The sequence below is a fragment of the Canis lupus genome, chromosome 8, assembly GCF_011100685.1.
Source record: "Canis lupus familiaris isolate Mischka breed German Shepherd chromosome 8, alternate assembly UU_Cfam_GSD_1.0, whole genome shotgun sequence".
Classification (NCBI taxonomy): domain Eukaryota; kingdom Metazoa; phylum Chordata; class Mammalia; order Carnivora; family Canidae; genus Canis; species Canis lupus.
Window position 1 is genome coordinate 10,787,302 of NC_049229.1, and position 12,841 is coordinate 10,800,142.

The window sequence follows — 12,841 nt, forward strand, 5'->3', positions numbered from 1 at the left end:
AAATATTAAAATAGGGACTTGCATCAATTGAGTAAGAATTGAACTAATATAACCAATTTAGTTCAAGCTACCTGACCACTGATCCCTTAATTACTAATACAAGTGGCACTAAAGAAAGAATGCATGGAAAACTAAAAAATATTCCAATTTTATTGATATACAAGATACAGAGAGTGGACTTAAAATAGTACAGGAACTGGGATGAACTGATTGTTTTTTTCTTTTTTTGTAAGGGGGGGGAAAGGGCAGACAGAGAGGGAAAGAGAAACTTAAGCAGGCTCCACACCCAGCACAGCTAGAAGCCTGACTTGGGGGTTGATTTCACAACCCTGAGATCATGACCTGAGCCAAAATCAAAAGTCAGACAGTTAACTGAATGTGCTACCCAGACACCCCTGAGATTAACTGATTATTTAAAAAACACTGTATCAACATCAAGAGGAAAATTATGAATCTGTGGAATTAATATCACTAGCCTTTAAGACTTATATAAATATACCACAGTTATATGTTAGATAATTTATCTCATTGACATATTGACAATTTTATCCTAAAACTGACATATATTACAAAAGTGGTTTTTTTGTATTAATATAGTAATATATACCAGTCTAGTTTTTCCAAAAGGACAATTCCTCTAGCATTGTTAAAACAGAATGTCTTAGTAGATCCATACCCACAACTTTCTTTAACTTCCAGATAGCCTGGCAAATATCCTTGGCAGCAGCAATTTGGGCCTTTTCTCCAAGAAGACCTCCTATAGTAGCTCGAAGGATAAATGAAACACAGCGGCGACCGCAGACAGCATCAGTCTGAGTTTGGGTGGCTTTGGGGTGCGACTGTGACACAAGGCTTAGGATATGAGAAAGAAAGGTAGCAAAATTTTTCTCTAGCCATGTTCCTCCTAATGTTGAAACAAATACCACATAAGCCTAAAAGAGAAAAGAGTTTTATCTTCAAAATGAAATAATTTCAGTTCTGTATATTTTCTCTTCTACAAAATATATAAAATTTGTTTCTTCTCTTTTCTCATTTATAGCTGCTTTAGCTATGTAAAGATAATATTATTTTTTTGCCTGTTTATTAAAGCCCAAACTAAAGTACACAGTCTTATAACTGGGATTTCATTTGTGCTGCATTTTTATTTTGGTCAGACTGTACAAAGTTTCAGGATAATCAGCATGGCCAGCTAATATAGAGAATGTGTCTATGGCTCCTCTGAACAAAGGATTCAAGATCTTTAATATTCTAAACAAAAAAACCCAAATCAAACATGAGCACATTGTAAGAATTAAATAAATTCCAATACCATAACTCTAAGGGAATTTAGTTCTAGAAATGTGAAAGGAAACTTTACAGTGATGAATCACTTCTCTATTTTAATGAATGTTAATGGTTGGTCTCACTCCAAAAATACAAAGACAGTAGTTTCCTTATGTAATCTGTTCTTGTAGAAATAGTTTACAATTACACTGGGACATCTTACATTTTCAAAAAATCCAGTTTCTGTATATTGTATAAAACACTTTGACATATGTGAATTTTTAAAAATATACATTTGCAAAAAAAAAAAAAAATATATATATACATTTGCTTTGAACCACAATGGCATTTAGAAAATAGAGACCTCTGTGTTATTTTATTCTAAGATACTTTTCCCAGATTTAGCTTAGATTCCCAGATTTATGCTAAGATCTTTACTTAGGAGTTGAAACCATTTAAAATGGAAATACAACATTTCCCATACTGAGTAATATGTACCTAACACGTATCTTAAATCTAAACTGTACAGGCACACAAAAGCACAATGGGAAACATGTTAAACTGCAAGACACATGAAAGCACAAGGCCTAGAAACAGACAAATGTTGTATTTCAAATGAAATAAACAAAAATTTCCCATTATTAGGAACTGAAAACACATTGTGAATATTGGCTTTTAGGTAACTAATGTTCTCTTATTTGTAATCTAGCTTTCAAAGAGTAGCCTTACCATCTCTATTTTATAAATATGAGAGCAGAAGCGATGACCTTGCACAGTATCACTTATGCCCGGAGTATTTAGATACTAAAATTCTTATTAGAGGCCAGTGAGCATTGCACATAGATACTCATTTGTGACTCTAACCTGAGTAACTCCAACTCGAACATCCCTACTGACTGAACTGGTTCCTTTCAGCATATCTCCACTGGCTCGAAGAAATCCTGAACTTCCACGTAGAAACCCTGTTCCTAGTAATTCCAGAACTTCCTCCAGAGATACTCTGCGAATGCTTTGACGTGAGACTGCTATAACAAAGAACAAAATAAAACATATGATTTGTACTTTACAGACTCAAATTTTAATGCATGACCTTGATTTGCATGATCTTGGTAAACATGTTAATAGAAACAAAAATAAACTAAAAATCCAAACAAAATGCAAAATTGACAGGACATTACACAATTAACATACAAAAAGTTATACGAGGTCAAATCATAAGACTCTGAAGTATCATGCTAATGACATCTTAAAGACTAAGCCACTTTGGGATTATGCCTTATTGCCCTCTTTTCCACAAAGAAGTTAGAAGGCTAACCATCTTCTAAAACAAAAAACATAAACTGCCCTTGTTCTCTACAAATGAAAATGCTATAAAATGCTTTAAAAACTCTTTTTAAATACTAAAAATGCCAAAATCATAATTCTGTATCTCCAAATGCTCTATAACTCTTAATGAAACTTATATAAAGTAACCGCCATGTCCTTTTTTTTATAATTCTCAACTGCAAGTACAACTTTTGTTATATCCTCAGTCTCTGAAAAAATCAAAAGCTAAATATTATTAAACAGCAGTTGGGCCTTAGGCTACCATAATTAAAGAGATTATTAGTTAGAGCCGAATGTTTTTGTCTTCAAGTTTGTCTGCAGTTGGACACAGCTGAGTTTCTCCCTGTGAATATTTAGGGAACAAGATCTCTTTAACACACACACACATACTCACAAGCACACGCTCTCACTCTCTCTCTCCCTTTCATTCTTCTCAATAATGAGGGTCACGAGCTCTGACTCTCATTATTGGCTCAAGTCATATATAGTAGAGAAATAAACTTCCATTACTCTAAGTTATGACCAAAAAGTCTACTGTTTAGCCTAAAAAAGAAATAACCATCTGAAGCAAATGAAAATCTATGTTGAAAAAAAAAAAAGTAAACCTATGTTGGCATAGATTTATATCAGTGAACAGTATAAAATCCATGCCCTTGTGGATCATAAATTCTAAGAAGGAAAGAATAATAAACAACTAAGTATAAGGTATGCTAGATAATGATTAAAGCAATGCAAAACCTAAAAAGTTATTCAAGAACATGGGGGGGGGAGCGGATGGGGAGAGAGGGACACCTGGGTAGCTCAGTGGTTTAGTGCCTGCCTTTGGCCCAGGGCGTGATCCTGGAGACCCAGGATCGAGTCCCACATCGGGCTCCCTGCATAGAGCCTGCTTCTTTGTCTGTCTGTGTCTCTGCCTCTCTCGGTCTCCCATGAATAAATAAATAAAATTTAAAAAACAACAACAACAACAACACTGGGGGGGAAGTGTTTGAGGTACAAATAAGGTAGTCAAGGTAGGATTCATTGGAAAGGTGACATCTGAACATAGTTTGAGGATAGTGAGGGAGTTGAGCATGAAGATATCTGGAGAAAAACTGTTTTAGGCAGAGGAAATAGCTAAGGCAAAAAGCCCTTGAGGAAGGATATAAACCATAGACCCAAGCAGAGCTATATTAACAGAGCAAGAAATGAGGGTGGCTTAAATCAAGGTGACTGCAGAAGAGTGGAGTCTGGATAAACATATGTATTTTTAGGTTTTTATCTGAAATTTTAAAAATTATATTACAAAAAAAAGCTGCAAGAATAGTAAAATAGGGCAGCCTCGGTGGCACAGTGGTTTGGCGCCGCCTGCAGCCTGGGGTGTGATCCTGGAGACCCAGGATCGAGTCCCACATCAGGCTCCCTACATGGAGCCTGCTTCTCCCTCTGTCTGTGTCTCTGCCTCTCTTTCTCTGTATCTATGAATAAATAAATAAAATATTAAAAAAAAAAAAGAATAGTAAAATAAATTTCACCTTCACCTAGACTCACCATATTCTCCTTGTCACCTTTTCATTTCTGAAGAATTTGCGTATGGCTAGTTGTTTTGTAGAACAGAACTCAATTTGAGTTTGTCTAGTATTTCCTCAGAATTTTTGGCAGAACTACATAAGTAATGCTATAAGCCTTCTCAATGTGTAATAGCAAAATGCACTGTCATGCTTGCTGTCAGTCTGTCCCTATACTAGTGTTAAGACCTTTGAATACGGGCAGCCCTGGTGGCGCAGCGGTTCAGCGCCGCCTTCAGCCCAGGGTATGATCCTGGAGACCTGGGATCAAGTCCCACGTCGGGCTCCCTGCATGGAGCTTGCCTGTGTCTCTGCCTTTCTCTCTCTCTCTCTCTCATGAATAAACAAAAAAAATCTAAACTATAAAAAAAAGACCTTTGAACACCTGAATAAAGTTTGCCAGGTCTGTCCACTGTAGAATATGAACTTTCCTTTTGTAATTACTCTGCAACCTGTATGGTGATATTTAAGATAGAATAAATATGCTGTAGCCCATCAAGCTTTCATCTAACAATGCACTGAGGATTCCTACCAGCAAAAATTATTACTATGATTGCAAAAGGTCATTATCTAATAATCATTCCTTATATGTTTATCGGTTGGCATTCCACTGTAAAAAAGCTTTCTCTTCTCCTTTATTTACTTGTTTTCAGTATGCATTCACAGATTTTTTTATTTAATAGGTTATAATCCATTCCTGTCATTATTAGTTTTGCTTCTAATACTGTCCCAGATTTGACCAGTGGAATTAACTTCAAAGAGTTGGCCAGGGGATCCCTGGGTGGGCTCAGCAGTTTAGCGCCTGCCTTCGGCCTAGGGCGTGATCCTGGAGTCCCAGGATCAAGTCCCACATCAGGCTCCTGCATGGAGCCTGCTTCTCCCTGCCTGTGTCTCTGCCTCTCTCTCTCTCTCTCTCTCTCTCTCTCTCTCTCATGAATAAATAAATAAAATCTTAAAAAAAAAAGAGAGTTGGCCAGCGGAAGCACCTAATTTTTTTTTTTTTGACACAACAGTGATTCTAAGGTCATCTTCAGACATCTCCTTTACCAACCCCATAATTAGCCAATTCTCCAAGGGGTCCCAAATCTAGGTATGTTTTAAGATTGTCCAGTAGAGGAGCTACTGAGTGTGAGAGATAAGAATATCGGGTAACTTTACAAATTTGGATTTGAACACCTGTAAGGACAGAGTTGGCATCAACTTAGCAAGCCTGCAAGTAGAACAGGTATGTAAATGTTCTAGAAGAGGAGAGATCAGGTATTCACTTTAGGAAAAGTTAATTTGAAACATCAAATAAACATCCAAAGAGATGTCAAATGGGCAGTTAGATATGAGCCTGGTGCCCAGGCTAAAGATATAAATTCAGGAATCTCTGACATATTGACGGTATTAACTGAATAAGATCACCAAGAGGATGAGCACACACACACTGCAAAAGACCAAGTACTAGGTAAGGGGCCTCTTCAATACAAAGATAAGGAATCAACAAGACAAAACAGGAATTTCTAGTGAGGAAGAGGGAAAGCCAAGAGAGACTGAAGTCCCATAATGCAGGTGAAAAAAAGACAAGGAAGAGTATCAGCTGAGTTAAATGCTGATGAGAAGTCAAGGGAGACAACAGAAAACTGCCCACTGGCTTTAGTGTGGCTGAGTATAAACGTACGCTCAAAAAAGATCTCAACCAAGTATTATTTGGTTAAACAAGTATTTATTTACTGATTGAATGAACTTGGAGGTCTTTGGTGACCTTAACAAAAACAGTTTTGGTGGAGTGAATGGGGGTAAATCCTAACTGAAGTGGTTTTGAAAGATGGCAGGAGATAAATTAAATACACTATCAAGAACTCTTCTGAGGAATTTTGTTGCAAAAGGAAGAGAAATGGAGCTCCAACTGGCTGGGAAGTAAGACACAGGTTTTGTTATATTTTTTTTTATGATAGGGCAACAGTGGTGCCTGGGGGGTGCAGTTGGTTAAGCAATCAACTCTTGGTTTCTGCTATGGTCACAATCTCAGGGTTGAGATCGAGCCTCATGTTGGGCTCCACACTCAGCATGAAGTGTGCTTCATATTCTCTCTCCCTCTCCCTCTGCTCCTCCTGCTTGTGCACTGGTGCACTTGCTCTCTCAAAATAAATAAAGGAATAAATTTTTTTAAAGACAGGAGAAAACAAAAGCACGTTTTTGTATGTAATAATCCAATACAGAGGGAAAAGCTGACATAAGAGAGGGGAAACTTAAAACAACAACAACAAAAAAAAAAACACAACAAAAAAAAAAAGAGAGGGGAAACTTCCTAAACCAATGTCCTTGAGCAGGTGAGAGAACGAGAAGTATTAAATTATATACATTAAAAGATCACATAAATTCCCAGCAACTTGTTCTAATCATAGGAAAGTGCCATACACAATCCCTGCCTTAAGTGCCTTGGAATAACTGACCACCTGTTTGAAACCTGTTAGTTTTACTAGGAAAATCATTTCAGAATTGTACTTCATAATCTTTGCATATTGTGCTGAGTGTACAAATCTCCACTGCATTTATTTTTCTAAATTGTTAAAGCATATTAGTCCCCTACCTTAAAAAAATCTATTATGGTATCTAGGTCACTTTTTAGTTGTACAAAAATAACTCAATTACTTGCAACCTAGAATTCAGAGATGCAAGATGACAATATCTAACAAAAGATTAGGCCAAGGATTTTCACTGTGGGTGAAGCTGATTCTTCACTTTGCTTAATTTGATTACAAAAACACCAGTATTATTTTAGTGCTACCATAGAAGCATATAAATATTTATTCATAACTCTTATGCAATTCTACTTTTTGCTGGTTTTTCCTGCAACTGTCTGCTAGTGGTAATGATACATTTATAGAAATGGGCAATTCACATTTTAAAAAGGACTTGATTAAACATGTCTTCTAATTTTAATTTCTTAGATGGCTTAAGATTCATCTCCTAAGTGTTCTAAACAACTTTTTTTTTTCTAGTTTGGGTTTTTTTGATGACTTCTTCCTATTCCCCATTTACCTTCCTCCCAGCCTCAATAAATAAGAAAGTCTTACTGAATTACAAGATTAGAAAAACAATAAAAATAAAAACTTCTTATTATAAATTTTATTTACAATCTCAATTGAAGAATGAGAGGACTGTAAATTTGTTAATGTTTCCCAGGTGACTACGATATGCTGTACTTCCTGTCCTCTCCCATCATTGGTTAAAAACACTAGCTTTAGGAAAAAAAAAATTTTTTTCCCTTTATATAACTATAAATAATTTTTCAAGTAATGCTTTTCAAACTAATGTGCATATGAATCATCTGGAAATCTTGTTCAAATGAGAATTTTGATTTAGTAAGTTGTGTGGGGCCTGGGTTTCTGCATTTCTTACAAACTCACAGGTGATGCTAGTTCTCCTGTGTGCAGATGTTTGAGGAGCAAGGTTCTATAGAAGAGTCACATTTTCATTTGTTGTGAGATTGTTTATTCTTTGGAGATAGAATGATAAAGCAAGTTTTCAGTTATTCAGCAATGTTTTATATACTCTGTTGATTAAACCTAGGCAGACTCTCTTGTTTTCAGAAATATCCCATCCGTGATCCCTGGGTGGCTCCGTGGTTTAGTGCCTGCATTTGGCCCAGGGCGTGATCCTGGGGTCCTGGGATCGAGTCCTGCATCGGGCTCCCTGCATGAAGCCTGCTTCTCCCTCTGCCTGTGTCTCTGCCTCTCTCTCTCTCTCTCTCTATGTCTTTCATAAATAAATAAATAAAATATTTTAAAAAGAAAAAGAAATATCCCATCCTTGCTCACTGCCTGGAAGAATATATATAAAAAGTAAGACAAAGATGGGATGTCTAGGTGGCTCAGGAGTTGGGTGGCTGCCTTCTGCTCGGGTCATGATCCTGGCATCCGGGATTGAGTCCCACATCCGGGTCCTGCGAAGAGCCTTTTTCTCCCTCTGCCTATGTCTCTCCCCTCTTCTCTCTCTGTCTCTCTCATGAATAAATAAATCTTTAAAAAAAAAAAAAAAGTAAAACAAAGCAAATTGTCCTAGTACAGTGAACTTCAAATATCTGTTGTTTGGAATTATTTATATCATTGCTCCCTTATACCAACCTAGAAAATGGCAATCCAAATATAGGTAATCAAATCCATTTACTTAAGAAAGAATTAAAATTTAGATCATATCTATTATTGCATAACAATGATCAATTTACTTTAAAAATAAAGGCCATAATATAAAGGAAGATAATTGAATAAAGTATATTTCTTCAAGAGTTTATTTTTTTCCTCAAATTTTTCTGGAATTGTTTGAAAATGAAATCTTGGGACCTATAGCAATATTTACAAACTAAAATTGATTTATAAGATATCTGGCCTCTTCTCAAAATTAATAATGGGTAGTAGTAATTCTACATTATGTTTGTTTAAACCAAATGGGAAAAAATTGCAATAAACTTTTGAAAATAATTATATAAATTTACCTGCTCCTGGATGTTTAGAAATTATAGCTCTAGCCAACACTGTGCCTAGTAGTTTTGAAACTGAAATCCGCACATCATAATTGGAACCTTCAAAGGACTTAAAACACAGTGTGGCCACACTATCCAGGTCTGTACTCCACATAAAGATGGCCTCTTTTTGAAGTTCAAGGAGACACTATTTAATTGAAAAAACAGACATTAATGAAAAACAAAATTTAAATGTCAGGTTCAGATCCATAGAAGTTGTAGAAATTATCAAGATCTAACAAAAGAATACAAATCCAAAGTATCTAAACAATGACTGCAGGGACAACAAATGAATACTTACAAATAGTCATAAAAACTATACTATATAAAACAACATGTCAGCAGAGGGTGGGAAGAGAACCCATTCTAACTCAGTAGGCTAAGAAAAATGTCTTTGAACCAATTTGTTGGCTACGAGCAACTGTGACAATAATTACAACATAAACAACTTTACTGTATTATCTAACCAACTGTATTAGGAAGCCATGATCATTCTGCTGAAGATCATAAGACAAGATCACTATATCCATAGAGGACTAAACTGCCTTATTTTGATTGTTTCCTAGCTTGCAAAAAATGCATATTAAAAAGAAATTAAAATATCAAAATCTAAATCCTAGACTTAAAAAAAAAAGCAACATGATAAAAACAAATCACTTTGAAATAACACAAACTTTACATGTAAATTTTAGTTTACAAAACTATAGAGAGGAAGCATAGTAGAGTAAAAAGAATACTTAGAGTTTAGTAACCTAAATCCCCCACCCTTCAACAATGTGTTGTGAACTACTTGGAGAACCTTGGGAAATTCATTTAACTCTCTGGACCTCAGTTTCCTTATATGCTACAACAAGAGAGCCCCAGCTGACTACCAAGGTTGTAGCTTGAAGGTCATGTAGCTGTTAACAGTGTTTTCACAGGGATAAACTAATTTAATTTTCTTTATATATATTTTGAGAAATTCTGCTTATTAGACCATTTTACCTTTGCAGCAGCACAACGAACAGCCATGGATCTATCTGTTAAGCAGGATTTAGCAGCTTTATAAACATCCCTGTGGCAAGGTGTAGCAGCAGCTCCTAGTCCATTCAATATATTTTGCAGGCTCAGCATAATCTCATATCGCCCTTGAGACTACCAAAAAGGAAAAATTTATATAGAAAAAAAATTAACCGTGAAAAGTAGCATTAAGCATCAAAATTTCTCTTATATATTACTGAAATTTTCAATATCTGTACACACTAACCAACCCATCTGACATCAGGAAACTTTAACAGCTATTATTTTATGAAGTGTTTACTAATTGAAAAGTGTTATGTGTATATATTATATTTTAACACAGTACAAAGAGTTGATGTGAAGATTAAATGAAATTACATGAAAAGTCCTAACACAAAGCTTGCATGTTGTTAAGCATTCAATAAACAGTTGCTATTAATGAGATAACACAGTAAGAGTTCAGGGACTGCCTCTTAGCTAGGTGACCTTGGGCAAAATTGTTTATCTGTTAAATGGACATATTTACCTCATAGGTTGTTGTGAAGACCAAACAAATTACTGCATGTAAAATGCTTAGAATAATGCCTGACATATAGTAAATACTCAACAGACTTTACAGCCATTTAATACTTCATTATTTGTTGGGCCAAGTAGTTTAACTCAGAGGATAAAAATCTGGGACCAAATCTGCCTCTGACCTTAGCATCTGTGTGAAATAATAATAATAATAATAATAATAATAATAATAATAATAATAATGTTTTTCGCAGTTATTTCTCCAGCTATAAAATGAGAATAAGATGAACCTCTTAGAGCTAGTGTGAGAAAAGTAAAAAGGCCTTATGGGGAAAACATTCACCACAGTGCCCGGCACACAGTAGATACTCAAAAAATAGTAGCTGCTTATATTACTGATATTTTAGTAAATGCCCCAGCTGATTTCTATATCCCAGGAAGTCAAGGCCACTAAAGATAACTAAAGCTAGGTGAAGACAAAGATCAATATCAAGTATGATTTTCATAGATAAATTAATATTATTAATTTATCTTTGTCCAGAGGAGCATAACACTAACTATAGGTGATATAACAAATTGGATCCTTTGTTGAAAATTCTGAACTTTTTATCCCAACTTTATGTTGTCTGTTACAACAACAACAAGGGTGAATCAAAGTTAGGATCCCTTTGTTACCTTCAACATTTTGCAGTACCTGATCAACAAAGTCGTAAAGATAAAAAAATAGCAAGAAATAAAATCCTCAGCAATAACTTTAAAATTTCTGAGAACTACAGATTAACCCTGTTAACCATGGGGCCTAAAAGGATTATAGCTTAACTAACGAAGTTAAGTGGAAAAACAGTTCAAAGTGGCCATTCCTCAGCAGATGAAAGTTCTTATAAACATTTCCTTTTGAATAAAACCAGATTTACAGATGTTAACAAATCTCTTCTGCTGAATCACTTTCTTCAATCTTTCAGCAAACCTGCTTAGAAGTGTTTCCTGAGTAGATTCAATCACCAATTCTTTTTGTTACGGACTTCACTTCTTAAACTTCTTGAATAAGCTATGATTTTTTTTAAAGATTTTATTTTTTTATATAATCTCTACACCCAGTATAGGTCTTAAACCCACAACCAAGAGCTGCATGTTCTACTCACTGAGCCAGCCAGGCATCCCAAATCAGTTACATTCTTCTCAAAATTTAGCATGTTTTATATCTGAACTTTCAAATTTTTTACCCGGGTACATTAAAAAAAAGGTGGGGTGCCTGGGTGGGATAGCCAGCTGGGCACCCGACTCCTGGTTTTGGCTCAGGTCGTGATCTGAGAGTCTTGAGATTAAGCTCTGAGTGGGGCTCCTTGCTCAGCGTGGAGTTTGCTTGGAGTTTGTCTCTCCCTCCCTCTCTGCTCCTCTCTACTGCATGAGTTCTCTTTTACAAATTATCTCAGAGCTGTCTTCTAGACTTCTTTTCTAGGTAAGATTAGAACAAGAACTGGTGGTAATCCGCTTCGAAGCTCAGAGTAGGAGGCTTCTCCGGGCTGCGTGGTCAGGGAAGTGGTTGGTTAGGATTTGGAGGGACTATCAATGGACACCCAGAAGGACGTTCAACCCCCAAAGCAGCAGCCAATGATATATATCTGCGGAGAATGTCACACAGAAAACGAAATAAAATCCAGGGATCCAATCAGATGCAGAGAATGTGGATATAAAATAATGTACAAGAAAAGGACTAAAAGATTGTTGGTTTTTGATGCCCGATGAAACATGGAGTTCAGAGGATTATCTTCATTTGTACCTGGATTTGCTGTTAATGTTGTATAGCCTTTGATTAGTGTATATATCTTTATGAATACAAATACACATGATTTCATTTTAAAATCCATCTTGAAAAAAATAAAAATAAAAAAAAATAAAATCCATCTTGTATTTAGGTATCAATAGTTTCTATAAAGAAAAGCTTTTTGTTCAATAATTGATAATAATTTACTTTTATTGTATATATAATCTGACACAGGGTGAAAAAGTGCTTCCTTAAACCACACTTTTAATCATGGCTTAGAATCTTGTGGGGGCCTTGTTAAAAATGAAGTTTTCTAGGGCTCTTTGAAGATCTGATTAAGTAAGTTCCTTGGAAACTACTGTTTTACATCACCAAGTCTGTAAACTCTCCAGCATCATTTTGTTCTGTGTATACTAATGTACTTAGCATGAATGCATTATTGAGTTAAATTTTTCATTTTTCCTTGATATAGGCTTTCTGTATTTGTATATAATGCTTGACTATGTTTTTAAATATTGGCTGAGGGTGGGACGCCCAGGTGGCTCATCAAATGAGCGTCTGTCTTTGGCTCAGGGCATGATCCCAGAGTCCTGGGATTGAGTTCCAAATCAGGATCCCTGCATGGAACCTGCTTCTCCCTCTGCCTGTGTCTTTGCCTCTCTTTTTGTGTCTCTCATGAATAAATAAATAAAATCTTAAGTAAATTTTGGATGAGGGAAAAAAAAAAAAAGAACAAGAACTGGTATTTTGTTTTTATATTTAAAGGTGCTGAGTGATCCTTTTTTTTCTTTTTAAAGATTTTATTTATTTATTCATGAGAGACACAGAGAGGCAAAGACACAGGCAGAGGGAGAAGCAGGCTCCATGTAGGGAGCCCTATGTGGGACTTGATCCCAGGTCTCCAGGATCAGGCCCTGG

The 12,841-nt window shown here is 35.7% G+C and overlaps 2 protein-coding genes across 15 annotated transcripts in view; one reads left to right on the plus strand and one right to left on the minus strand.

The window, feature by feature from the left end:
• Positions 1–12,841, minus strand: part of HEATR5A (HEAT repeat containing 5A) — a 111,807-nt gene that overhangs the window by 80,059 nt on the left and 18,907 nt on the right. For 12 of the 14 annotated variants that reach the window (XR_005363102.1, XM_038544429.1, XM_038544427.1 and 9 more), the window contains 4 exons: positions 9,628–9,777; positions 8,617–8,791; positions 2,128–2,288; positions 677–932 (listed from right to left, as the gene is read on the minus strand). Coding sequence is in view for 13 of the 14 variants with exons in the window: in XM_038544429.1 (XP_038400357.1) it covers positions 677–932; positions 2,128–2,288; positions 8,617–8,791; positions 9,628–9,777 (742 nt within the window). In the remaining variant the exon portion in view is untranslated. The remainder of the gene's footprint in view (positions 1–676; positions 933–2,127; positions 2,289–8,616; positions 8,792–9,627; positions 9,778–12,841) is intronic. The other 2 variants (XM_038544428.1, XM_038544423.1) reach the window with 1 other exon arrangement.
• On the plus strand, positions 11,647–12,160 carry LOC119872826 (DNA-directed RNA polymerases I, II, and III subunit RPABC4-like). Its single transcript, XM_038544431.1, has 2 exons — positions 11,647–12,020; positions 12,058–12,160. Exon 1 carries the CDS (start codon positions 11,728–11,730, stop codon positions 11,902–11,904), a length of 177 nt encoding a protein of 58 aa, XP_038400359.1. The 5' UTR covers positions 11,647–11,727; the 3' UTR covers positions 11,905–12,020; positions 12,058–12,160.